General features: G+C 38.2%; 1 protein-coding gene across 9 annotated transcripts in view; it reads left to right on the forward strand.

The window, feature by feature from the left end:
• The window catches only part of LOC104577015 (myocyte-specific enhancer factor 2C), a 116,749-nt gene extending 101,389 nt beyond the window's left edge, over positions 1-15,360 (forward strand). For 4 of the 9 annotated variants that reach the window (XM_088519740.1, XM_088519744.1, XM_010224439.2 and 1 more), the window contains 5 exons: positions 3,770-3,942; positions 5,247-5,270; positions 6,177-6,306; positions 7,205-7,340; positions 13,678-15,360. In XM_088519740.1, the coding sequence (XP_088375866.1) occupies positions 3,770-3,942; positions 5,247-5,270; positions 6,177-6,306; positions 7,205-7,340; positions 13,678-13,999 (785 nt within the window). In that variant the 3' untranslated portion in view covers positions 14,000-15,360. The remainder of the gene's footprint in view (positions 1-3,769; positions 3,943-5,246; positions 5,271-6,176; positions 6,307-7,204; positions 7,341-13,677) is intronic. The other 5 variants (XM_088519743.1, XM_010224444.2, XM_088519741.1 and 2 more) reach the window with 3 other exon arrangements.
• Positions 15,361-27,869: the final 12,509 nt, after the last annotated feature.

The raw sequence follows: 27,869 nt of genomic DNA on the forward strand, positions 1-27,869 counted from the left end.
CATGAGAATGACTAAAACGGTGTAAGGTGCAGGTGCTGCTGATGGGCAATGAAAGAAGAGAAATAAACTTTGCTGTTTCTCCTCTTCTCTTTAAACTTACGCCCTATTGCTGTTGTTGCATTTTTACAGCACAGAAGTGAATATTTAAGATAGTAGTATTTGAATTTGCAGCATAGTTCATATAGTAGCTTTCCATGAGCAGATTAGTATTTTGTATTAATTCTTATCAACTGACTAGCTACTGGTGCATAAAAATAGCTTTTCTGGGTGTGAGTTTTATAAGTGATATCATAGAGATTAATCATGCAATCTGTACTTGGACAAAACTCCTGTAAAGTCAATGGCACTTGTGCCTAATTGCAGAATATGGGAACATGCCCAAGAAGAGCATTCTGTGCTCAGAAAGCGTTTGTCTTTATATTGTGCTATTAGTCCAAATACAAAGTCTGGCACTGCATTTCATGACGCATGCTGCTCCACTAGTTCTGTCTAGAAACAAGTTATTTTATGCGTAAAATATTTTTATTCTCTTAAATCATTTTAACAAACAACACTAGGAAAAATCATTTTCTCTGAAAACTTTTAAATACAGATTCTGACATACGCCCTTTAAAACTTGTGCATCCACTGTTTTTATTTTCATTACGCATTACAAGTTATATCTGTAATGTTTTAAAATGTTCTATTCTAGCAAAAAAATGACTTTTAACCAAATAAAGATGTAAAGCCAACTTGCTCTAAAATCCATCTGGTCTTCATTTTCTCATAATCTATAATCAGGAAATCCATTCATACATGACATATAATTTTTGCGCTTTCAAGTGGATAGTGGAATGCGATTTTCTTCATAGAGTCACATCTAAATTGATAATTGTCCAGGCAGAGTGTAATTTTAAAGTATAGGATGAAGAAATGTTTAATCTGTATATTAGAAGTCTTATACTTTTTTTTTTTTTGCCTCTGAATGTAAATGAGACCATTCTCTTTGGTGGATTTATCTAAAGGTGGGAGAGCTGCCCCAGAGCAGCCACAGCTTTCTGAGTAAGGAGGATACAATTTAAAGAGCTGGTTTAAATTCAGACTCTTCTTAGCTGTAAACCACATGCATGTATTCATCCCTGATTTTCAAATGAGGGGTTTCTATATCATCGGTTTAAGGTCCACAGTCTTGCATTCCTGAATCCACATTATACCAAAAGAATAACAATTTGGTGGCTGGAAGGAGGAATAGTTATTATATGGCTCCAAAATGCTAGCTGGCATAATATGCCATGAACAGCAGAAATCTATTGGTGGAAGGAGGGTTGCAGTAGTTCTTAAAAATAATTTGATGTTCTAAAAATATAAATGGAGGAAAGGTTGTCACTGTTCAAAATATTTTACATCAGAGCGTAAATAATACTGAAGGTCTGGCTAATGTTTCTGAGTGCTATAACTTGGTTGGGATGCATTATTATTTCTCTCAATTCTTAATAGAAAATTGCATTAAATAAATCTCCTGTGGAAAACAGGAGAGCTTTCTTGTAAAGATTTCTTTTTTTCCAAAAATCACAAGCTTAAAAACATAGATGAAGACCTCAAAGCATGATGTCTTTAAATTCTTTAGGTCATATATTGCAAAATGGAAAAAAATACACTGTTTCTTCAAACAGGTTCATTTTCACACTCTTAGAAAATGCTTGTCATGCAACAGATTTCACAAGGCAGTTTTACTTCCTTTTGGTGAAATAGCTCCTGTACGAAGCCAGCACCAGAGAAACAACTTCTGCTTCAGTTTCTTCTGTTTACCGCTTCACCACATAATAACTGTTCTTTCAGTATTTAGTGTTTTTGGTGTTCAGTTTTTCAAGGCACTGTTCAGCTTTTAAAAGGCACTGTAGTTTCTAGAAAAAAAAGTACATATTTAAAATGCCCCTGTATTGCAATAACACGTAGAATTAATTAGAGCTTAAAATATAGCAAATCCATATGGAAGGCAATTGTTCATTTAAAAAATAGCCTACTGAAATGAAATGGAAACTTCTTGTCTTGTGCTGAGTTATTTCAGCTTCTAGATGTAAAATACACTTTATTTTAATTAACACATTTCATCTCACTGACTGTAAGATAATAATTAGATTAACTGCAAAGAATAGTTTTGTTTAATATCTGAGCAATCCGAGTGTTTTTAAGTTTTCATCTTAATTCTTTTTGGAAATAGTCGAAAGATCATTATAATTAAAAGCATAGGAATAAAAAAGCCAGAAGAAACCAGTGGCTAAATAGTAGGTGCACAAACATTATGGAAGTCAAGCACATGATGATACCCTGTGTCCCAACCTTAGTTTTCACAGGTCAGGGTTTTCCAGAGCTTAAGCTGGTATTTTTGAATACAGTAGCCCTTGGTCAATTCTCTTCTCCATAAATTTGCTGATTTAATACATACAATTAGTCTATGTGCTTGCAAATTAAAATTCAGATTTAATGTCATGCTTGGGCACACTTCATTATCCAAAGCAGAAAACAGATTCACTCTCATTTACTGTTACTTTTAGGGCTAGCTCCTAGACTTCCATCAAATTTGGCTCCATAATACATTTATGTGCATTAGGTCTGTAGCCCCGTTTCACATGTGAAAACCATGAGTTACTGAGTGCTTCACTGACTTTGGGACGACAAAGGGAATCCTGCAGGTCCAGGACTTGTAATTCCAAGGTCTGCTCTGTGCTCACTAGCCCCTCTCCCCACACTACTTTTAGGTTATGTCGCAGCTTGCTAGCTGTGAGCCAAAGTTCCAAAGAACCAAAGTGAACAGAATGTCTTTTCTAAGATTCATTTCCTTGATACTTACACATGAAATTTTTCTCTTTCTGTATAAGTGTTTATACTCTTTCCTCACTATGAGCAGGCAGTTTCTGTGTCACTTCTCACCCTGTATAGAAGGAATTTCAAGCAAGCAGTAAAAGATCACCTCTTTTCCCAGACTTGTATGGGTAGGAGATGAAATTGGATGAAAAAAAAGGAGGTCTTGGTAGGATGGCAGATCACTGTCAGTACTGATAGACAATTGTCAGGATTGCTTAGTGACTATAGGAAATCTGTTTCTGGAAAAAAAAATGCATGAAGCACGTGTCTGACTGAACTGGAGCTTGTAAAAGTGGCAGAGGAAGGAAGATGAAAGGTACGGAGGCATTTTCCAAAAAAGGACATGCTCTTGCTCTCTTGCTCCCATTGACTTTGCTGTTGACAGAGTCAAGTCCAAAAAGTGTGGGGAAAGAGAGCCAAAAACATTTAAGAATCTTTTTATTCCTCCTCCTGCCTTTTCTGGAAATTATAGCTTTGTTGTACTCATCCTTTGTTTAAAAACAAAACAAAATTATGGACGGGAAAGGGCTGAGTCAGGCAAGTCAGAATCCTCTGTAGTTGTCAAGAAAACACAGCACAGCTTTGAGTTATTTTTATTTTAAAGACATATGATTGTCTGACTTTTGAAATTTTCTTGTAAGGCAAAAGTTAGAGCTTACCTGCTCTGAATGCCATAACATTATGTTATGGTATATACCATAGTGCTATAAATGGAGTTAAACTTCTGCACATCCTTAAAATGCCTGCTGCCATGGAGGAGAGAATTTTAAAACCAATTGTTTTAAATACGGTACGATTTTTTTTTCTCCTGTGTAGAGACATTGTGTGGCACAAGTCTTTAATTTTTTTTATTTGAAGTTTTCAATGTTTGCGCTCACAACCCTTCTCTCTCTCTTTTTCGTACCTTGTTTTCCTTTTTAAACAGGAAATGGGTATGGCAACCCTCGCAACTCACCAGGTCTGCTGGTCTCACCTGGCAACTTGAACAAGAATATGCAAGCAAAATCTCCGCCCCCGATGAATTTGGGAATGAACAACCGTAAACCAGATCTCCGTGTGCTTATCCCACCTGGCAGCAAGAATACAATGCCATCAGTGGTAATGCATTTTCAAAGCTTTTTTTTTTTTTTTTCCTGTCGTTCAGATCACAGGTATTTTAAGATTCTCAGGGCTTGGTAAGCCCACTAAAATTGGTGGGAAACATTCCGTGTTCTTCCTTGCTTGGTCTGTCTAGCCTTTAGGCCTTATATTGTGCTGAGGATGTAGGCAGACAGTGTTTGGTTGGTTTTATGAAGTCATTTTTATTTCCTCCTTTTTTTTTCTATTGAGTTGCAAAATGAGAACTGAGCCCTGCACAGTCTAAGCTTCTGTACTCTTTTTTCTTAGTAGCTGGGAGATCCTTTCCTGGGCTTGTTACAAAGACTGATTCCTGGACTTGTTATAAAGACTGTGCCTTCCTAATACACTGTATTTTTCCTAAATATGTAGCCATTGAGATGCTCAGCCAATGGCTAGTTAACTACAAATAAATGAATTTAAATTCCGTCCCCCTGAACTCCAAAGGCAAAATTTTATAATGATGGCAATAAAGAGGCAGTAAACAGGTAGAGCAGGATAAACTAGAGCATCAAACAGTGTATTGCCTGCCAGGATTAACAACATTTAAGCAGAGTATTATGATAGAAGGTGGAATCATTAGAGTGTCATGTGAGTACATTTCAGTTCCCTACTGAAAGTGGTTTGGTGGTTGCAAGTAAGTCTTCCATGAATGATTTAGCATTAAAAATGGGCTTGAGAGAAAAAGGATCTTGATGGTGAATTTCAGTGACGCTATAAACACGTTTTTCCATTATGTAACAGACAAGCTATTAAAACAATTTCCAAGTCGGCTGCTATAGGTTGATGCATTATAAATTAACTTTGAATATCAAACTAAACCCCCATAAACGCACTGCTGTTTTCTGAGAGGATGAGAAATAAAATAGTCTCCTACAGGACTATACTCAAAGTCAACCAAGGCAGTGACAGACTGTCTCCATCAAATGATTTATTCCAAGGTCCTTAAAACTGATACTTTCCAAGGGAGTCTGTGAATGGTCAGATCTCTTTAAAACCAGGTATAGCAACATAACCTGCAGCCACTGGGGCTGTGGAAAATATAATGAATTCTAAGCCAATGACTTGTGCTGAAAACTGGATGGATTGTCATCACAGTTGAGACACATATCTCATCAGAAGGACAAAGATCACAACTAGAAACTGCTCTTTTTCTGAGCTAAGCTCAGAAAGTATTTAATTTGCCCCTCCTATCAGGTGAAGCTCTTCGTTTTGCTATGCTATGTCTGCATCCTGGTACATGCTTCCGCTCACTTATTTTTAATGCTCCTTTCCTATGCTCTCAGTCTGAGGATGTTGATCTGCTTTTGGTAAGTGGTAGTGATGTTTTGTCTTAATAATGAAAAAAAATTCTTCTGTCTCTGTAGATGACGTTGTGGTAAAACAAAAAGGGAAAACTTTACCATTACTGTATTATGAACAAGAGTGCCAATCACCACTCCTGAAATCTAGCAGTACATACAGAGGAAAAACATGCACTTGTTGCACATATGCGTGTTAAAACAGAGCTTTCCTGTCCTAGATGCTTTGCTAGCGTATAAACTTATGCTCTTGAGGATGACACTGCCTTATTATGTTGTTTTGGTGGCTGCCCAGATGTTTTAGCCTGAAACTGACAGAATTAATAGTTTTCTAGAGCAATTTGTACAGCACAGCATCTACTGCGTTGAAGATAAATGCGTAAATGTTTTGCTACCTCTCAATTCTTGTAAGTTGCGCCTGTCGTTAGAAAACTGGAGTAGTGAGAGCACCATCTGCTGGTCAGAGTCCAGCATTCAGCTCTGCCACAGGGCTCCTGCGTGAAGCAGAAAATCCAGGAGTGGGGTTTGCAGTTTGGGGGTGTTTTTTTTTTTATTATTTGTTTTGTTGCTGCTGTTGATTTTTTGCATTTGAATGGAAAGCAAAACCATGGGAGTAGAGTTTACATATTCCATCAGTTTGTCAACCAGTCTGTTTTTCTGCCCGCAATAAAAGCAGTCCTGCTTGTTACTAGCTCAGTTACCTAGGAGATACTGATGTAATGGGTTACTATGGTGACAACTGATCTCTTGAAGGATTGTAAATGATAGGGTTGGCAGAGTTCATAAAAGCCACATGCTAAATGATTGATTTCTAGAAATCTGTATCAGCTTGTATTCCTCTTGTGCAAAACATACCCAGAAAACTACTACACCAAAACCCGGTCGATAATATGTTTATTTTACTTATTTTAAAAGAATCAGAGGATAAATAACTCGCAGTCTGCTCAGTCACTGGCTACTCCCGTGGTTTCCGTAGCAACTCCTACTCTCCCAGGGCAAGGGATGGGAGGATACCCATCAGCCATTTCTACAACATATGGTACTGGTGAGTATGGGGCAAGAGGAAACGTGGAGCGGGGAGGGAGCAAGATGCGGGCAAATGTCTGTCTCGGTGACAGTGAAGTAGCTAATATTAGTTGGGCTGTGCTGAAAACTGCAGCGCCGATGCTTCTCTCAGCTGGTCTGAATATGTCACTGGCTGGAGTCAGAGCTAGTTGAGAAATGATAGTTTTGTTCAAAGGGAAAAGTGCCTTGATAGCTTTCCTGCAGTGGCTTTTATATGAAATGTGACTTAAGTCAAACTACTCGATCCTCTTAATACAACAGATAATTTCATCTAGTTCTTGAACGCGTCTTCCTAAAACTATAAGGGCAGTGGGAGCAAGTGGTTTTTCTGGTTTAAAACTGGAGTGCAGGAAGTTTGGGACCTATCATACAGTTACCTGGAGAGTACTAAAAATGAAGGCCCCAGAGATGCTTTCCAGTTCCCGTTGCACATTGGCACCATATGATACGTAGGCCTGATGCTTCTAGAGGAGCAACACGCGTTGTTCAGATGCAGGGTTCTGCACAGGAAACCTTAACTGAGATACCATGGTGTTTTGGAAGTCTTTGGCTCTATGCAAAACCATGCAGGGCTATGGTGCATGTGTAGGGTAAGAATGTTTTGGACTTTGCAGATGCAAAAAAAGCTCTGGTAAATTACAGAGTGATTATTAGTGCATTATTTACTTCCAAATTAATGAATTGACTGAAGAGGAGAGTCTACTTTTCTAGCTTAGTCTAGCTTTTTCTAGCTTTCATAACTTAATATGAAGGGTGTAATTAAAATTAAAATTGAAAGGCTTATAAAGTGACATATGAGAATTATGATGTTAGTTATTGTTTAATTGCTTCCTCCTTAATTCTCTTTTAATTGTTGTCTTTTCTATTTTCAAATCTAGAATACTCTCTGAGTAGTGCAGATATATCATCTCTCTCTGGGTTTAATACAGCCAGTGCTCTTCATCTTGGTTCTGTGACTGGCTGGCAACAGCAACACCTACATAATATGCCACCATCTGCCCTCAGTCAATTGGGGTAAGCAGTGCTTTCTTTAAAATACCATTACAGTGACTTTGGTATCTCCAAGTAATCCCAAATATGCAATACATCATGGTAACATATTAGCACATATTTACTGCATGTAACAGCTCAATTTCCAAAATTTGAAACTACATATTTCATTAAAAGCCTGTCAGGTAGCTAAAACAAAATAGTCTGTTTCTCCGGCATTTTCTCAGTAGTATAGTAAAGATTATTTCTCATGTTTCACTGTTTATTTCTTTAAATAGCACTTAATTTCTTCACTAAAGCCATAATTAAATACTTTATTGTGCTGCTGTTTTATTTTGCCCATTATACTTTTTATTTCCAGTTACTATAGCGTAAACTTTAACAAAAAAAAAAAAAGATTTTTTTAAAAATATTTTTAATTAGACTGACATAATGATTTGATCTGAGATTAAGCCTTACCCTTCCTTACATAATAATCACATACTCCCATCTGCTCAGCTGTGACATGGGAGTTTCATTTCTTTGGACGTGTCTTATACAAGCAAATAACAATTAGGCCTCACAGCCTGGCAGCCCTAGAAGACTCCCTGTCATTTGCCTGTGTGGAGGAGGAGGAGGATAGGTATTTACACCCTCTAGTGGCTAACTGCAAGATTTTTTTTTTCAAAGTTGGTTAAGTACATTGTTAAGTTATTTCATTTTTTTAAAAAGTGTGAAATTTCATGGAAATCACATTGGAAAAGCAACCTATTGGCTAATTCAAGTAAACTTTAAAAGTATAATTTTCAAAAATCCTGTCATATCCCATTTTATTGAGTAAGATCCTAACTGTTCACTAACACTCCACTCTCAGCCTAAGGTTTAGTCTAACATATTTGAATTAAGAAAGTTTTCATTGTAAAAGGGTAAACTGAAAATGTATATTCATGAGTAGAATTTTAATTCAAAATCATTTGGAAATTAAACTTTTTTTTTTCCTTTCAGAAAGAGGTGTTTTGCCTATGTGCACTGATATTTATAGGGTAGTTGCCATAATCTGAAAGCATTTAGTACTATGATTGTGGCTCAGACTTCAAAATTCTCCTTCTAATTTATCTGATCACATTTTGTAATTTACTGTAATTTCCTTACCATGTACAAACAGCTTGAATTTTTAAACCTAGAGATGTTTTAGAGGAAAACCCACATATATATAAGTAAGTCTGTACAGATACTAACTGCGTAAATACATGCAACTGAAGTAGTTGCTGCATCAAAAAAAAAGATTTAGTATTTTCCCATTATGTTTCTTCTATTTTCTTCTTGAGATTTGTGCTCTTCCTGGGGCACCAGACTAACTGTACAATTAAAGACATAAAGTCTCAAATAAATCAAAAACTCACATGTTATACATCAAGGTATTACTTTACAATAAGCTGATTGTTTTCAGCAGTGTACCAAAAAATGTAATAAGACTATTTGGTTAACCCAAGAAAGCTTAAGTTTTATCCTAAACTAACTACATACCTTTTCAGATATGTCACACATCATCATCTGCTTCTAATTCATATCACAAAAAGCTGAAATGCAGTGATGGTGGCTGCTGGAATGCTTTTGGAGTGGCTACTCTTAATTGTTACAATTCAGCTATGAAAGCTGCTTCACTGATGATTCTGGAGAAGTCTTCTGTTCACACAGAAAATAACAAGCATTTCTTGATTTTATTTTAGTTTTTGAGTTGCAAAACTCTAGTTTGTAGTTTTTGATCATGCAAAACTCTGTAGTTACCCTAGACATATGATAAAACAGACTCCCCAGATCCCTGCAGTGTGGGAGGAGTAGCTGAGTGAGGTCACAGACCAGAAGGTGGTGGAAGCTGCAAGACGTTTGCCCATCAGCAGTAGGTGTATACACCCAAAATGTAAGAGGTTTTTGCCTGAATATTGTTGTAATGTCTCCTATGGAGAGGAGAGGCTTTCTGCTTATTTAACATGGACCAGTGAGGAAAACAGAAATTAATCACTCAACCAGGAGGGGATTCCCTTCCTAGTTCTTGAATTAATAGTTTATGTACTTCTGGTACAAGTCTATTTCATGCAAAACACTCTTTTCATTCATACCTCTCACTCTAAGAGAGAATCTTTTTTGCCTTAAGTGTCATCTACAGGTGAAAGTTTGGCTTTCATCAAATATCAGGGCAAACACAGAAACCCCATCAGAGTATTTCATCAAAAGCATCTTCAGTATAGGGAACTTCATACACAAGGGAAATATCTCCAAAACACCACCCAAAAGAACAAAAGGCTTGCCCAAATCCATGCGCACTATTGATTTGTTCTGTGAGTCTTATCAAAAAGCAGACTAATCAGTAATGATTAATTTTGATTAGCTAGTAATCATAATTTGTTTGGGGCAAATATTTTCCACTGAGCCCATTTTTAGTGAAGAATTTAGAGTCAGTGACATTATGTGAATTTGTATTAGTTTTGCCAACCTCCTCGTTCTAAATAAGACCCTAAAATATTTCCGATTAAGCCAAGGTCTTTACATCACCATTGTAAATGAAATGTTCAGTTTTAAATTGTTCTTTAAGGGTAAAATTAAAAGTGTGAAAGCTAATCAAAGTGTGTCCTGACACAGAAATTCTTATTCTGTTTTTTTACATTCATCAAAAAATCTGAAAGAAAAGAAGACCAAAAAAACACATTTTGCTTTTACCTGGGAGAAAAACAGGGAGGGGATATTCTTGCAAATTATTCAGAAGTCAAAAATATCTAGTGTTCTGTAAGGTATAGACAAAACTAAAGTTTATTGTAAATATCCAGTGTTGCTTCTGTCATTCTGTATGGACATTTAAGAACAAAAACAAAATAATATTGAAAGTGATGAGGTAAGCTAAGTTGGAGAAACAAATGAGAAAGTGCAAAAATATATGTGATACTTTTTCTTCTTTCAGTAGAGGTCCTTTTCCTTCTATAAAAATCCATTTGATGCATTTCATGTCATCACTGTCCATCTAGTCAGACCTGCCCTTCTATCTGTGCATACTGAGCTTCAGAACCAGTTGGAGATTTTAATCCCAAGCAGATCTGATTTCAGGGGCATCAAGAACTAAACCCACTTGTGGCTTGTTGCATCCTGACTTGCATTGCACTTGTTAGACAGCAGAGCCAGGCAGATGCATAATGTTGAATCCATTGAATCCATCCAACCAGCATTCCTCCCCTGTGGTTGCTCTGTTCTAAATAATAGGGAGATTTTCACTCATACTGATCTGAATATGAACTGCTGTGTAAAATTAAAACTTTACTATTCCCCACTGTCCCCATAAAATGCAATGTTTCTGTACAATGTATGAGGAAAAGTGATCACATTAATGTGAACAGCCTCTGTGGCACTTACTGAGTGTTTATCTGCAAGTAATTTGCTTTATTTTCTCCATGGGCTTACCATATTCAAAACCCATCTGGCTTTCAATGAACTTACAGATGATAAAATGCCTCAACAAAAATTACATATTTATATGAAGCAACTTTGTAAAAAATATGCAGAACCAGCTGTATCCACACTCAAACACACACACGTAGAATTGAGTAGCAAAAAGATATCTGCGTTTTTTACTATATAGAAAGCTTCCATTCTAAATAGAGATCAATCTTCTATTTAGAATACAAGACTAAAGACTGCAGCTGAGTAAGTATTCTTTTACCATTCGCACTGATGTGTAACAGTAGGTTTATTAGCCTTACCATTAGCCTTATCAGCTTACATGAAATTTGGTAAATTGTTTCAGAAATTTTAACCAAATAATGTAAATTACAGTCACCAAACCTTATTTTGGAACTCATTTTGGAAATAATTCTAGCACAAATGGATTTTTGAAAAATCAGCTTAAATGAAAATTTTGAATTATAATTCGTATCAGTTGCTTTAATATTTATACTGTTTTAAACTTCAAAAATGTAGTCCTGTCCGAAATTATTTTTTCAGTTTACAAAAAAATACGTTCCAATTGCAGGCCAACCACTATTTCTTAAGACTGCAAATTCGTATGCGAGTTATGTAGGTAATCTCAGTAATAAATCTCAAAGAATCCAAAGAAAAATCTGTAGAGATGCATTTTCATACTCACTTCTGAAACACATTTTAAAATGTATCATTGCAATGTAACAATACTGGCTGTGTTTCTTGGAAAAAGCAGCTTGTCGCTCTAGATTTGTTCCTGTGGCGACTGTAACAGAATAGACTGCATGTAAAGTCAAGTATGTTCCATACGAGCAAATTTGACTGATCTGGTTGTTTTAACTAGCATGGGTTTGTAAGTTTCTTAGATGTTGCTAAGTGGCATGTCACAAACTCATATGAAACACCTGGAAACCAAATCCTCAAGTTCCACCATGCTGTATTAGGGACTTTCAGGTTCAGCTGCAGGCTTTGCACCTTAAGTCATGCATCCTATCATATATGCTAAATGGGCAGCTTTTTTTTTTTTTTTTCACAGGTGCAGTCCTAGTATCTCTCAAGTAAATGAAAAATAAATTCACTGGAAATGAAAAGCAAAAGAAAACCCAGGGTTGTATTTTTATTCTTGTTGGATTTGTTTCAACAAGTTTTCAAGAAAAGAATAGAATGTTTCGCTAGATTGGAATGACTGAGTTTGATATTACAGTTTCTTATGTGTACTTACTTAATACCTAGAAAAGCAAAAAAAAAAAAAAAAAGTCCTGCTTGCAAAGGACTTTGCTTGCATTTTCTGTGATGAGGGCTGTTACTCTCTGTTACTCTCTAATCCTGACCTGTGAAAAGGATCACTGCAAATTTTGACAAACTGTTCTGTATTCAAAAGCAGGGTAGGTAAAAGCAATTGGAGGTATTTTCTCTGTTGTCTGACAAGATCCATCCATTATTGAACATTGCAACAATCAATGATAAAAGCAGTTGGTATCATTCAATAGTGAAGCCATATAATTTCAAGTATAAATTTGTCAAAATGAAACAATATTTTGCCTTTTTGCAAAGTAATTGTAGTAGATTTTTGTAGTAGTAGATTTTGTAGTCAAGACTTTTACTCAACGACTGACGACTTAATCAATGGGATATCAAAAAAGTGTAATATTTTAGTAAATGGAAATGACCATGTCCGAACTTAACCATTTATTCTACAAGCTCAAACATACTTCCAAATCCCCAAATGTCTTCTGCTTGCTGTAAAAATGTCTGCACACCCCTTTGGTTTTAAAGTCTTTGGTAGCAGAGTGGCCTGTTGCCCCTACTAACTTCAGTCTCTCCCTGTGTAAAACCCTACTGTTAGAAAACTTGAAACTGTGTCTTAGACACAAATTAGACTGAAACTTCAGCCTCCTAAGTGGTCCCAGCACTAAAACATCTAAGAACAGAATGGGAATTGCATATTGAGAACTGTATTTTAATACTAAAAAGTCAGGTTTTACCAGTAGGTGGTGCCTTTGTGCAAAACATTCTTCAGATGCTAGTGATCACATTTTTCTCCTCAAGATAATGTGTACTCTCAGTCCTCTCTCTCCTCTCTGTCTTCAGCTTTCTTCTGTCACTGCCTGCTTACAAAAGCTCACAAAAACTCACATAAAGAACATGAATTTAGAATAGGTGCATAGTGTGCCATTTGAAAAGCTGCAGAGTGACACTTTCTCTTGATGTCCGAAATACTCCCTGAGTTGGGCAAATCAGCATATTCCTCTGACACTTTCCACAACTCATAGTCCTTTCTGGAAGTTTATTCATTTAAAAAAAAAAAAAAAGTAGTTTTCATTTAGGAATTCATCCATTTATACCACAAAATCATATCTAAATCCTTACTCTTCTGTAGTATTGTATTAACATTGATCCAAGGACCTCTATTCCAAAAGGTCTGAAATAGAGGGAGCCCAAATTCAATTGCAACCAGTGACGTGTCCAAATGCACAATGAGGAAGGTGCTTTGGCACATTTGAAGTAATAGGCTCAGTCCCAGCAGAAAGGCGGGGCCTCCCCTGTGCACTCACACACACACACACACATGCACACACGAACAGTAGTTTATGGAAACCTACAGTGATTCCAGCAGTGCAAAGGCTCACCTTCCAAAATCAATTATGAAACTTAGGAAAAGAAAACAAATAAAAAAGAGTATGAAAGAGAGAGACTTTGTTGACTTTCTTTAAATCCTGAGGCATAGCAGAGGTGTCCATTGACGTGCTTTCATCTCTCCAAATTTTTTCTCCATACTCCCAGCAAACAGTGCTCATATTCGTCGTATGCACTGTACTGAGTGAGCCTTTCCACTGATGTTTTGTATGAGTGTTTGTGCATTTCTGGGGGCTCCATGCCTCCTCAGTCTGTAACTGGGTTTCCTTTCCTCCTACAGAGCTTGCACTAGCACTCATTTATCTCAGAGTACAAATCTCTCCCTGCCTTCTACTCAAAGCCTCAACATCAAGTCAGAACCTGTTTCTCCTCCTAGAGACCGTACCACCACCCCCTCGAGATACCCACAGCACACGCGCCACGAGGCGGGGAGATCTCCCGTTGACAGTCTGAGCAGCTGTAGCAGTTCGTATGACGGAAGCGACCGAGAAGATCACCGCAACGAATTCCACTCCCCCATTGGACTCACCAGACCTTCGCCGGACGAAAGGGAAAGCCCCTCTGTCAAGCGCATGCGGCTCTCTGAAGGATGGGCGACATGATAACATTATTACCTATTAGTTTTTTTTCTTGCAGTGTGTGTGTGCTATACCTTAATGGGGGAGGGGGGGTCGATATGCATTATATGTGCCGTGTGTGGAAAAAAAAAAAAAAAGTCAGGTACTCTGTTTTGTAAAAGTACTTTTAAATTGCCTCAGTGATACAGTATAAGGATAACCAGAAATGCTGAGATAAGCTTAGCACTTGAGTTGTACAACAGAACATTTGTACAAAATAGATTTTAAGGCTAACTTCTTTTCACTGTTGTGCTCCCTTGCAAAATGTATGTTACAATAGATAGTGTCATGTTGCAGGTTCAACGTATTTACATGTAAATAGACAAAATGAAAACATTTGCCAGAAGTGGCAGATCTTTACTGAGAGAGAAAGCAGCTGTTATGCAACATATAGAAAAATGTACAGATGTTTTGACAGACCCAACCGTTGGGTGGCCGTGAATCAATGCTAGCAAGAGACTGGGTCACCTAACATACCTAAAATGCTCACAAACACACAGGCATATCAGTAGAGTATGGCACTCACCTAAAAGAATCAAAGACATGTAAAGAGGACCATACTTGCAAAATGTTGAGTTTGAGGGCTAACATATTTAATTAAAAAAAAAATGTGGGTCTGCATCACTTATTAAATAAAAAATATAAAAATATGTACATTACATTTTGCTTATTTTCATATTAAAAAATAAGACAGAGTTTGCAAAGCATTTGTGGCTTTTGTAGTTTCCTTAAGCCAAAATGTGTTCTTTTTTTCCTTGATAGCTTCGCTGATCTTCTAAACAGTCCTGAAGAAAACAATCAGAGAGGACTTTTTGTATAGAAAGCACTACCCTAAGCCATGAAGAACTCCATGCTTTGCTAACTAAGATAACTGTTTTCTCTTTGCAGAAGTTTTGTTTTTGAAATGTGTATTTCTAATTATATAAAATATTAAGAATCTTTTAAAAAATCTGTGAAATTAACATGCTTGTGTATAGCTTTCTAATATATATAATAATTATGGTAATAGCAAAAGTTTTTGTTATCTTAATAGTGGGGGATTATATTTGTGCAGTTGCACATTTAACTATTTTCTTTCAGTTTTCTTTTACTGGGCATACGTTTTACAGATCCGAGTCAGCTGTTGAAAGACTGATCTGTAAAAGCTTAGAATTTACCCATGGTGTAACAACCTGAATCCTTTTAATACAACATTTTACAATCAGTTGGGTGAACTGCCATCCATTGTATATACTGATTAGTTCTTTCATGCTGTTTTGTGCATTGTAACAAGTTAAGGGCCTTTCTATTACTTGCGTCCTGCGTATCTTGTAGTTTTTCACGGGTTAAATGACAGAGCAGAATCCTTTAGCTCTTTCTCATTAGTGAAGCTGGTATTCTGCCTGTTAGAAGGGGATATATATATAGCTCTTATAGCTGTTAGGCAGGTGAATATTTCCAGAAGTGGAAGAAAGAGTAAAAAGTGAGGGATCGGCACCAACATACCTACTATAAAGATGACTCCCTACTCTCACAGATTTGAAAATTTTAGAGATTATCCAGGGCCATTCAGAAGTAGATTTACTTTACCCAGCCAACACTGGCCATCACATCACCCTTTTTTCCCGGACCTTGGTGGTCGTGTTAGCCCACAGGGGAACACTGTTGAACAGCGATCCCTGTGTGTAACAGCCCAGCAAGGTCTGCGTCAGCATCTGCCATCCACATTCTCTCCTGCCTCATATTGCTCCTTTGAATAAAATCGCCTAAGCAGGAGGAATAGATCATTTGTTTTAAGTTCCTCTTTGTCCCTGTTGCTTATTAGAAGAAAATGGTATATTCAGTTTAATCTTTTTTTGTTGGAGGAAAAACAATGTTCCAACAAAACATTAGTGCCATAGTAAACCTGATAATATTTCTCCTTTTCCAAGAGGCGTTCTAACTCTCACCTACATACTTTGACACTATGATGAAGGATAGAGCTGCAAGAGCTAAACAGCAACACCCACAGAAGATGCTGTTACGGGAAATACACCCTCTATTTCCCACTTCCACCTGCAGCTGCTGCGCAGTGCTCAGTGGCAGAGTCTACCTCTCTGTAGTGGCCGCCGCCGAACAGGCTACAGTGTGCATTATAACCTCTGCTTTTCCCTTACTGCCCCTCACATGCACCTGCCCACCAGGAAACTCTCAGCCATGCAGGGGCGACTGCATCATTTGGGAACTCTTTAAGCAGAATACTGTGTTCCTCATGCTTCCATCTTCTCTCACGTAGCGATCCACAGGGCAAAGAAACAGATATGCATGGGTTGTTTTTTTTTAATTGAAAATGGAGCCTATGCTTAATATTAAAACACAAAACTGTTTTTTCAAAACCACTTTCTTCACCTTCAGATAAACGTATATTCTCGTTCTGAGAATTTTAAACTTTGGTGTGTCAAAAATATGCAACTATATCACAAATGTACCTTGTCATTTCAACAAAAAGAAAGTACAACTTTATCAGTATTGTAGTAGAAACTTGTCAGTGGAGGTAGGGGAGTCAGTCTATTGAAATATGAAGAATAGCCATATTAATAGTTTACCTTGCAATTTGCCTCAGCAACACATGAGAAAGGAAAAATAGCATTTTTAAGGGAGATGTGGTGTAATGCATTATTGCAAGTAACTAACCAGAGAGTAGTTTTGCCTGGGCAATTTGTATTAATTCTGACAGTGGTTTTTATACAAACACAAGAAGAATCACACGAAAATGGATGCCAGTCATCCCTCTTGTTCCTGCTACTGAGGGCAACTTACATATGATGGCAAGAGAGTGGGAGATAATGCATATTTGTAAACTGATCTAGTGAAAAGAAGCACAACTTTGATTGTGAAGTCACTTTCTGTAAACTATAAGTGTCTATCTTTCTCTGTTCTTTTATCTGTACCTTACCATGTATTGTATTTGCAAAGCTAATTTGGGTTTATTGTGTGATTCCTTTGTATTTAAGGAGTTTGGGGCAGAGCCCTGAAAGAGTATTAACATTTACTTTATCTTAACCCATGCTATATAATGTTTTAGGCAACATTCTTAATTGCAAGTTCAAACACCAGAAGTGGCATTCGAGACATCTCCAAGCATTGTTACAGCTACATTAATCCTTTGTTAAAAGATGTTGTCAGTTAGTGTCTAATTGCTGGTGACAATTACATGATATACCCAATCTGCACAATCTGTATGTTGTTTGCATTGAGCCATTCACAGGAAAGCTTTTATCATTTCCATGTTTTTCAAAAGTTGTGTTTTATAATGAAATGGCTTATATTTTTCCCAAAAGAAGAATTTAGCAATTTTTAATGAATAATATAAGAATATCTGTTGTCCTCAGATCTTTTTCAGGTAAAGCTAACATAAGAATTAACGATCTCCTAGACTGTTTTCAGGATGTCAACCCTTTTGTATTGTATGTGTTATCCTATATACTCCCTTTTATCTATAGTCCTAACAAAGCTGTTTTGTTGTCCTTTTTCCTTCGCCTTGAAGGTAAATGCTTTGTAATTTTTTAAAAGCCACTTTAAACCTCAATAAAGGCTGTTGCCTAAACATGGCATACTTCATCTGTTGCTGTTTGTGCCATCTGCTGTGATGTCGTCAGTTATATGGCATTAATTTCCTGCCACTACAGGTCTCTTGAAGGACTGATGGAACATTGGTATCTGTTAGAATGCTTCAGACTGTAGATGTAATAAAAGGCTTTTGTTAATATATTTTAACCAAAGATGTGGAGCAATCCAAGCTTTGAGCCACAGACATTCTGCATGAAAAGTATCCATTTGATTATTTGCATAATCAGATGTTGTATTTTTACCTTCCCTGCTCATACCTCAGATTGATCCATACCTCAGTTTGATTCAAAGAGGTCAGTTAGTAACTAATTAAAAAATTTAAAAAAAAAGAAGTACCAGAATCTTTTGTGGAGTGACTAATGGCAGACCTGGGTTACCACAGGCATTACACTTGGATTGCTTCAGATGGTTTGTTGTATCCTGTTTTCTTTTTTCTTTTCCTTTTTTTTCCTCGGAATTTGTTTCCGTAAAACAATCGTAATTACGAAATAGCTTGTAAATGGGGGCTTACAAGCATTTGCAACAAATATTAAAATAGAGGCTCACAGCGGCATAAGCTGGACTTTGTCGCCACTAGATGACAAGATGTTATAACTAAGTTAAACCACATCTGTGTATCTCAAGGGACTTAATTCAGCTGTCTGTAGTGAACACAAAAGGGAAAATTTCAAGATTCTCCTGCTGGAAATAAGGTATAATTTGTATTTTGCAGACAAATCAGTAAAGTTACTGGCTTTCTTAGTGATACGGTGTCTGTGGTGCATTTTTTATTAATTAATGCTCCTTTTTTTTTCATTTTTTGCCTCTATAATAGATGAAAGAATCAGCACTTTAACAAAGAGCAGTTGACTCAAGGTCTCTACCTTGCTTTTAAGGTAGGAAGTTAAGTACCTGCCTTTCACAGCACTCTCGGTGCTGCACCGATGTTAATGTCCCACCACACATCAACCCACGGAGCCAGAGAAATTCCATTACTCTCACTTTGCAGGCACGACTGCGAACAAAAGAGGTTAATAGCCAGATACCCTTACTTATTTAAAATTGAAATCCTGTCTCATTAACTTCAGGGAAGCCTGGACGTTAATCACTGAGTGAAGTTCCCTTCCTCAGGAAACGCGGTGGTGCCGTTCGCGCTGCTGCGGGCAGTGGTGCTGGACGTTCGGAGCGGGGCTGGCTCAGGCTGCCCCTCAGTTCTGCCTGGTGGAGGCAGGGGAGACGCTGCCTGGCTTGCCGGCACCCTGACTTTCATCCAGGCTCCTGTAGAGCCATATCCGCCACCTTCTAATACAGAGAACCATGCACAAAAAAAAGCATACAAAAAAAACACGTTGTCAAAAGTCACACATCTTCGAGTTTACACTTTAGATATTCTCCAGTGTGATGACTTTATAGGAACTGTGTGAGAATTAATCTAGTTGCTTTGGTGTACTTTTTGAGGTTTGATTTTTTTTCCCCACTACACTTACATTTTGGGACTGTAAGAATACAAAGATCACTATTTCAGCATGACATTTTTTAATGAAAGAGACAGGCTATTAATAGTTTAAGACCTAGTTTATATATATATATGTATATATTTGTGAAAGAAAACAGCTCTGCTGTTATTTACTTGTTATATTTAACAACTTTTTAAACAGAAATGTTTTCTAATACTGAAAAGCTGAGCACAGCATAATAATTAGTTACTAAAACTGAGATTAAATATCATTGCTTTTATTACATAATAAGTTTTTCTCAAGTAAAACACTTTTTGTCATCATTGGTAAGGATGAGCAAAAGATTTCTGGAAATGCAATAGAACTGTAACACCATCTGAAATCTTAATTGTGAGTGCTTGTTCGGTATGCAGTCATCTGTTTGATGAATAGTGATAATGTTATGTCTGTTTTGAGAAAGGAAATATTCAGCAAATAGAACACACTCTGTGCTTTGCTTTGTTACTTTTTTCTCCAAGAAAATAACCATATATACATATGCATTAATTACTTTGCCTTCGATTCTGTGAGCCAAGGCTTTGCCTGTTCCGTTGTTCCCATGTATGCATATAAATGGAATTCCACTTTTCTGAGGTTTGGGAAAGGTCAGGCTATTTAGCCATGGCAAATGAACTGTTTCTATTTTGGAGTTATCTGTGAGCTGTGCTTGACCCTTTGTACTGAGTATTCAGAGCTCCTGCCCTAGGTATTAAACATGCCCAAGATATTTTTAATTGTTACTAGCAGGGATTACAGGTAGCAAGAGATGCAGAGTAGCATGGTGTTCTCTATTAGCAAACTTGCAGAGTATTTCTTGCACTTCCAGAAGATTTTGGAGCATGCACTGAGTTCAGTTCTCATTGCTAGAGATAGTTCAGAGCTAACATGGGGATGCCTGGATGAGTGGTGAATTTGACATGAGTACATTGCTTCTAAAACTGTGAGGCATTTTTTTAATTCTCTTTGCTACCATGGTCTCCCTTTGTGTTTCTGTCAGTGATTCTTTCATATCCTGTCTAGGGCTTTCAGCTCCAAGTATGTGTTCTTTCTTGTCTGGACAACAGTCTGTAAGTTGTTTTAGGCTAGAATATATATTGTGTCATTCTGGGGGTGGGGAGGAAGGTTTTGTTGTTGTTTGGTTTTTGGTTTTGATCACTGGTAGCTATGAAGGTGTCACTTTTTTGCCGAGGAACAACAGGTGATATAATAGTGCATTTCAGTGTAAGAGACAGACTTAAAGGTAACACATTTGCAAGAAAAACCCGATTGATGCAAAACAGCCCTACCGTGGCAGTACCTTGCGTAGCCTGTGTTCTGTGTTTGCCTGAGCTGCTCAGGATGGGAGATGCAGTCTCACAGCAAAACACAGCATCCTGTGAATGTTGTGGAAGCCAAAGTCTCAAAAGTGGAAACAAGGAAAAAACATCTAGTATCTAAATACAAGAGCTGACAAGCCAAGGTTCAGCAATCAGACCACCAAAATGGCAAAAAGAAATGCCTTCACTTGGGTGTCTTCTGAAAAAAAAAATCTGTAAGGTCGAGTCACAGAAAACAGAACACAGAGAAAGGAAGGAATTTCATATTACCATGATATTCCTAAATTTCTATCTTCCTTTGGCTAAATATCTGAATATATATCACAAGGGTGGTATTTGCAGCCTTTTTATTTTCCTTTGATATTTTTCTGTGAAGAAAAACTGAGATACTTGCTCATCAAAGAAATTATCACTCTCTGTCATTTACTAAATTGCATGTGAGTTATCTCAGGAAAGTTCCTGGCCTACATCCTTAGGCTCAAGTATGCTTAAAATTTAGGCTAGGTCAAGAAAGGTAGCCTAGTTTTAGCAGTGCTGTGAGGCTGTGGGTACTGAGCCCTTATTCAGCAAAGCTGAAGGTGTAAACGTGGTAGAAATTGCACTGTGGCCGTTGCCTCACAGCAAGCACTCTCTTCCTCCGTAGATAAGCCTGTGAAAGGATAATACATTTGGCTCTCATCTGAAGTAAATTTGTCTCTGCTTAGGGAAGCCTAAGTCACTATTTTGCGGGTTTTTTATGCTACATTAGGATTTTTTTTGAAAGAAATTGAGAACTAAATTAAAAAATACCATTACGATGTCCTTTGTAGATGTGCTCTTACAGAGAGAAAAGCAGATCTAATATAAGTTACCTCAAGATAAGCCACCTTTTAAAGAGACATTACATTCAGTAATGTCAGTTGAGGATGTCCTCAACTCCCAAAAAAAAATAAATGAAGGAGTTTATATATATGTGAATGGAATGGTGAGGGCAGATGTGCAGAAAAAACTGTTGGCTCTTTCTCAAAATGCAGGAGCCAAAGGATGTCTAAAGAACTCATCAGGTTCATAAGGAAGTATTGCTTCCACATTATACATAATTATGTGTGGAAGTCACTGCTATACAACGTTGTGGAAGCCAAAGGCACGGGTGAGTTCCTAAAGGATTAGGTAAATTCGCAGGAGATAGCTCTCTTTTTCACGTCAAACATCACAGTGCAGATATTACTCCCAGCTAATGGAGGAAAGGAACATTTTCCATTACTTACGGCTGGAAAACGAGAGTTATTTTAGGGAGGAGGTCTGCACAATCCCCCTCCAAATGCCCCCTGTAGATACTGCCGGGAACAAGATAACAAACGAATTTTGATCTGATCCCGCCTGGCAGTTCTTAGGTCTAGATACCACATACTATAACTTTTTTTTTTCCTTGTAAATTCTCTTTTTCAGATGGTGCATATTGATTTTGTAGCAACAGAAATGAATACAATACAAATAAAGCAGCATGCATAATAAGCCAAGAGCTAAGACTGTCAGGCTTTTCCATTTAGTGTGGCTTTGCTTTTTCAATATTGTGGGCACACCCAGTTGATTTAAGTGTAAACATGCACCTGTTTATTTATTCCACAGCAGCCTGGGAAAATGAATAACTGCATAAATTACAGATGCATGAGTACATTTAAGGATGAGTGATTGATAGAATTAATGGGCATGTACAGGAATGAGACAATATCAGTGTGTAAGTATGGGGGTGGAAAATGAAAATGGAGAGCTGACACAAATACAGACCTAGACCTGTAATTTCAAATACCTACTGTTCAACTAAGCACCAGGACTTTTCTCAAAAGACAAATTTGTAGGTATCTTGTAATGCGCTAACTCATGCACTGGGATTACTCCCAGCATACATGAAGTTACTCCCATATGTACTTATGCCAGTATTAGGTGTCAAGCTTTAATTAATAAAAGACACACGTGCAGAGGATACCACATTAAATTTTTGCGCACTGTCATAGTACCCAAATACATAGAAAATACTCTATGTATGTACCCTACCCTACCTTATAAATACCCTACTTATAAAGCAAACATATTCCATATGTGCATGTCAGGGTGTTAAGATTACTTCTACAGCAAGTCCATTGGACCAGTTTACAAGTGAATGTGCTAGGTTAGTCATCCCTACACAGCCTTTCTCTTCTATATCTGGGTTAACTGCCTTAATTAAAGATATGCTGTAATTTAATCAAAATTACTGGGCTAAGTGCAAAAATTCCTGAGTGAAATTCCATAGGATATGTTACATAGATCAGAACCAAGAGTTTCCAGACAGTGGTTCCATTGGTTCTAATATCTTGGACTAAGGCATTTTAGGAGTTTCTTAATATGTAGTTAGTTACAATGAAACTTTAATCAACTTTATAAATAGTCTAGCCATTAAATCATTTAGTGAGAGTAATCTGAAAACTCAAGAAAAATGAGCATAAATATAATATTTTTTAAAAAGCCTAGGTTGCATTAGGATGTAAAGATAGATGTTGAGCCCTTGGTCAGACACAATTCCTACAATGACTTCCTCTCTATCTTTACTATATGAATAAGCTATTAACAACTCAGAGTGTGTGAAGTTGTAAGAATCTTGCAGAACGACAGACTTTGTACTGAGGCAGGATAGAAGACAACAAATAGCACACAAGAAGCACAAACACTTTGCAAGCATAATTTCATTTATTTTAACGTGTTGCAGATCTAAATTGTTCTTGAGTGATTAAAATATAACAGTAACCTTTAACGAGCTGTAGAGCATCTAGTTCCACATCCAGTTCGTTACCTGGCCTTTATCTCTGCTATGTGGTAGCAGCTCACCTGGCCATCTAGCAGTTGGGTTCAGAGCGTCCAGGCTGGAATCAACCTACAGAGCAAGCAAAGGAAAGCATCAATGGAACAACTTCTAAACACTTTTTAAAGATAAAGGACCTTGAAAAAGAGTAACAACAGTGAGACTGCAATCCAGTAAAAAAGGAAAAAAGACTGATCAATACAAGGAATACAATACAGGTAAGGACATCTGAAGCATTAGGCTACTTTTTTATTAACTTTTAAATTTAGCAGAGGAAGCTAACAACCTGCTTCCAGAAACAAAAGATTTTTCTGATGCAGGATTGATATCATTTTTCCTGCAGGATGAAATGAGGCTATACATGAGGTGTACACTGGTTTGGAAAGATTTAGGGTCTTCAGATTGCCTGAATTTATCATTTACACTTCTCTGTTGCTGGCACTGCTGAGCCTCTTGCCTGTTAAATATTAGCTACATTTTGCAATGTAGCTGCGTTTCTGAGCCAGTGTGTTGCATATATAACTTTAACATTCCTGTCTTTAGCCCTTACTATACTAAGGTGCTTTCAGGATGCTGGGAGAATGCGTATGAAACCTCACCGGTGTGCCAGTGTGGCTCTGAGAAAACAAAATTCTCTCTTACTCAGAAAACTGTGAAGTTAACAGCAGATTTACAATGCCAGCCAATGTGCTGCTTTGGGGAAAGTCAGAGCAATCATCGCAGAAAATGGGCGCTCCGATGGCCTGCACAGTCGGAAAAGGGAGAGCCGCAAGAAGCATTCAGCTGCCCCCCTCCCCTGGCTGACGGGTAGCCAGAAAGGGAGAAGAAACTGGGTTCTTCTCTCGGCTCCTTCTGCCGTGTTGCACTGCTGATGTTCTAGCGAGAAGGCAGGCTCTGAAGCAGTCAAGCCCACGTTTCTTTTATGCTGGACCTCAGGGGTTGCTTATCTCCTTCTAACACATTTTAAGATGGGGGACAGAAGAGAGAGATGACTTAATGGAACAGCCTGTCTGTATGGATTTATTTTTCAGAAGATTTCCTTATGCAAAGTGATATCCTAAAATTTTGCCTGACTTGTCATGATTCTTTTTTAATATCCCGTGTATACAAGGTGCCCACTTTCCCCTCTTTATTTTTTCTGGTGATATTTTTACATAACTTAGCAGAATGTAGGGCAGAATGCTAGCATATTAGAGAGGGAGAGCTAATCATACATTTTCAGTGCAAAATCGTTTTAATCAGAAAAATTTAAGCTGAGAATTAGTGGTCAATCTACAGGATGCTTTTTAAATGTGTGTCTACATATGCAAGAACACTTCACCATGAAGAAAAGCTTTGCGAAAACATACCCTAATTCAAGGAGATCTTTGCATAAATGAGGTTTTTGACTGCTCCTCTACGAAACTGCTCAGCAGCACTTGGATTATATTTTTTTTGTGCTGAACATTTTTGGCTTGTCCATTCCAGAGTGATTAATTCTTACTTGGGCACTTGCTCACAGCATCGAGCTCTGACAGAGTGAAACTACCTCAGCAGCTCTTCCAACACATAAAAATGAATTCACTTGTTAAGTCTAAGCAAGAGCCCACAGCACGATACATAACCAAAAGGGAATATGTGGGGAGTGCTTAATGTCGCCTTCCATGGCCTACAGTCACGGAAACACCTCTCCAGTGGCAGGGGATTGTCTGCATGGGACGGGCCCTCCAGGGCCCCTCGCGCACAGCGGCAGTTTCAGCGCCCACAGGGACGCGTGACGCGCAGCAGCGCAGCATGGCCTGAGCAGAGGGGCTCCCCCGCGGAGAAGCTGCAGCCCTTGCGCCCAGCTGCTCCTGGGTAACTTTTATTGCAGCTAATCCTCTCCAGGCCTCTGCCCGCTGCTTGTTCATGCTGGGGAGTACTGGGCAGGTGAGCGGTTTCTCCCCTCCTTACGGGCGATCAAGGCTCCTTCTTTGAGCAGGGATAATGAGGGAAGTGTTCCACCTCCTCCGGGCTAACAAGTTGTCTGATTTTACTTACCCTCTGTGTAAGAAGCCTCTAACTGAAAATCACAGTCTGAGTAAAAGCAGAATGAGGGTCTTGAAGGAAGAAATACGGAAACTATAATCATGTGCTTACAATTCTGTAGACTTTACAAGTTTTTATTTAATGAAGTCATTTTCTTGAATGAGATGATTTATTTGACTTAGCTCTCTCTATTCTGCTACTGCATAGAATATTCTGCGAGTGAAACACCCTACCAAGGGAGCATTTTATCTGCTTACAGTTTATTGTGCACATGTGATAGGGTTTGGGGATTTGTTTTGTTTTGTTTTTTGAAGGGCTGCATCCAAGGAGGAAGGCAACCAATTTGCCTATCGGGGGCTAGTAATCTCACACAGGTGATGACCTCCATAAAAAGGGGGTTGCTGCAGCTTCTCTTGAGAGGTTATGGTGTTGTGTGAGTACAGATAGAGTCATGCAGGGTGAGCTGGGTCCTGACTGTAGCAAGAAGTTCTCCCTACAAAGCTGATCAAGAGGCACAGGAGAAGAAATATTTTTCTAGGAACTGAAGTGGAACTGGTTGTTCAGTGCAAGTGGCCATCAAAGATTGCTAGGCTGGAAAGCAAGGCTAGTAAGGAAGGCTGCAAGGTACAGGGAGAGAGGGGAGGGCTTGGGCACGCAGCTTTAAGGCCTAAGCTTAAGGTTTGCATACAGGCAGGCATTAGTTACACTCTACCAAAAGGTTCACTCTGTGGTAAATTGTAGAAAGAAACCTATGCTAACTAAGACTTAAAGTACTTTTCCCAAGTCAGAAGCTAGAAGAAAGAATGTGTTCATGTGTTTATTCTGTGGGGGACCAACTTGTCTGTCAGTTGTTTGATTTGCCAAGCATAGAAAGACAGGTAAAAGATAAACCTTCCTTAAGCTAGGGCTAATGTCTCATTAAACAGTATAACCCCCTCTCCTTCCTCTTCTTGAATTTAGTCTCTTACCATAGAAGTTTTCATAGCATGAGAGCATGAGCTGCTCTCCCTGATTGCCACTGACAAGGCTAAACAGTCTGACTGCTGCTTCTAAGAAACTTCTGCAATTTCAAGGCCCGCTAGGGTCAGATCATGTATCTAAGCTCAGATAGCTTTGCGCCAAGAATAGCTGCTGAAAGGAGAGTTTTAACCAGACCTTTCTCCTCCCATCTCCTGAAGGGGCAGCAGATTTCTCCAGCCTACTAGATTATAAGGAACCTAATTTTACCATTATTAAGAAGAACCAGATTTGCCTGAATAGTTTTCCTATTCTTTTTTTTTTTTTTTTTTTGGCAGCATAAAGTATTAGACTTACACATGCTTTGGGAAAACTCACTCAGGCATTTGGCTATTTTCTCTGACTTTCCCTCTTGAATAGCCAGTGGTCTTAAGCAGTTACCTGAGTTGCTTAAAGTACCTACGACATTTTGATCCACACAAAGGCTTAGTGCTCTGGTCTCTGTACTGTCAGACCAGCCTCTCAGTGAATAGCCATAACCTCATTTTTTTAAAAAAACACTAGGCAAGTGTGTGCTTTGGGTCTCAGTTTTGTACCATATACCTGCTTGTATGGTGCAGAAGAAAATCTGTCTACCATAGTCTTGGCTTTCTTCTTTTTAACCCCTTGAAAGCCTTCCTATCACCAATCTTAAGATCAAAGAACTTTTCAATGCTTATAAAGAAATAAATTATTTTTTTGCCACTCACTTCTAATACCCTGTTTCCCTTTAATTCCAAGATAGCTTTTTCTTTATAAATGCTAGGAGATTATAATTTTAATTATAATAGCAGAGTTAGTGAATAGACAGACAACTAGACAGAAATATTTTAAAAGTCTTCATTAAAAGACTAGAATGTTACAGAGGCATGCAAAACTGGGGTATAGCGAGTGTTATGTTGAAGTTAAGGCTGCACAGGTAATCTTAACTTCCTCTCTTGCATATGATATATAATTTAGGGCAGTTGCTCTTCTGGGCGTGCTGCAGAAGACATCTGTTCAATAGGGTTTTGCAGAGCAATGGGAATATTTCCTGGAATGATGAAGGGCTAGAACAGAGCTTTTTTACCTGGCTAGCCAAGTTCCTGCTTGAAATCAGCTTTTTTTTTTACTGCTTGGCCCTTATGTGTTAGATGCTTAAAACCTTGTCAAGGCAATATTTTTCTTAATATTTAAATTTTAATGAAAAAAAAAATCCCATGATTCCTCCCAGGCAAGTTATTCTCACTCCCTCTGTCTCCATTTCTTCCTGTGTCAAAGATACTGATCCACTCGGGACCTTTTCTTCTGTAAATGTCTGAATATTCAAAAGATGAATGTACGCATATGCTATTTTGGAGAAGAAGGATATCACACTTGTTGTATTTGCACGCTGGGGCGCAGAAACAGGCCTGTTGGTAGAATTAGTTCCTTACATCTTCACAAAGGGACTCAGAGAGACTCACAGTTAACGTCACGTGTGTGACGTTCAATCCAGCCTCACAGGCCACGAGTGTGTGGCGCCGCGCGGCGCCGTGCCGTGCCGTGCCAGCCGGAGGAGAGGGAGGGCCGTCCTGCCCGCAGTGCTGCGCCACCACACGGATCCAGGGCTCCTGGGAAACCCTGCGGAGCCGCTGGGGGCTGACCAGGCCTCTTCGGGGTGACCCGCTCCTGAG

This window comes from Tinamus guttatus, unplaced genomic scaffold (genome assembly GCF_059628265.1).
Source record: "Tinamus guttatus ecotype Peru unplaced genomic scaffold, ASM5962826v1 Tinamus_guttatus_pri_ptg000069l, whole genome shotgun sequence".
In the NCBI taxonomy this organism is placed as follows: Eukaryota; Metazoa; Chordata; class Aves; order Tinamiformes; family Tinamidae; genus Tinamus; species Tinamus guttatus.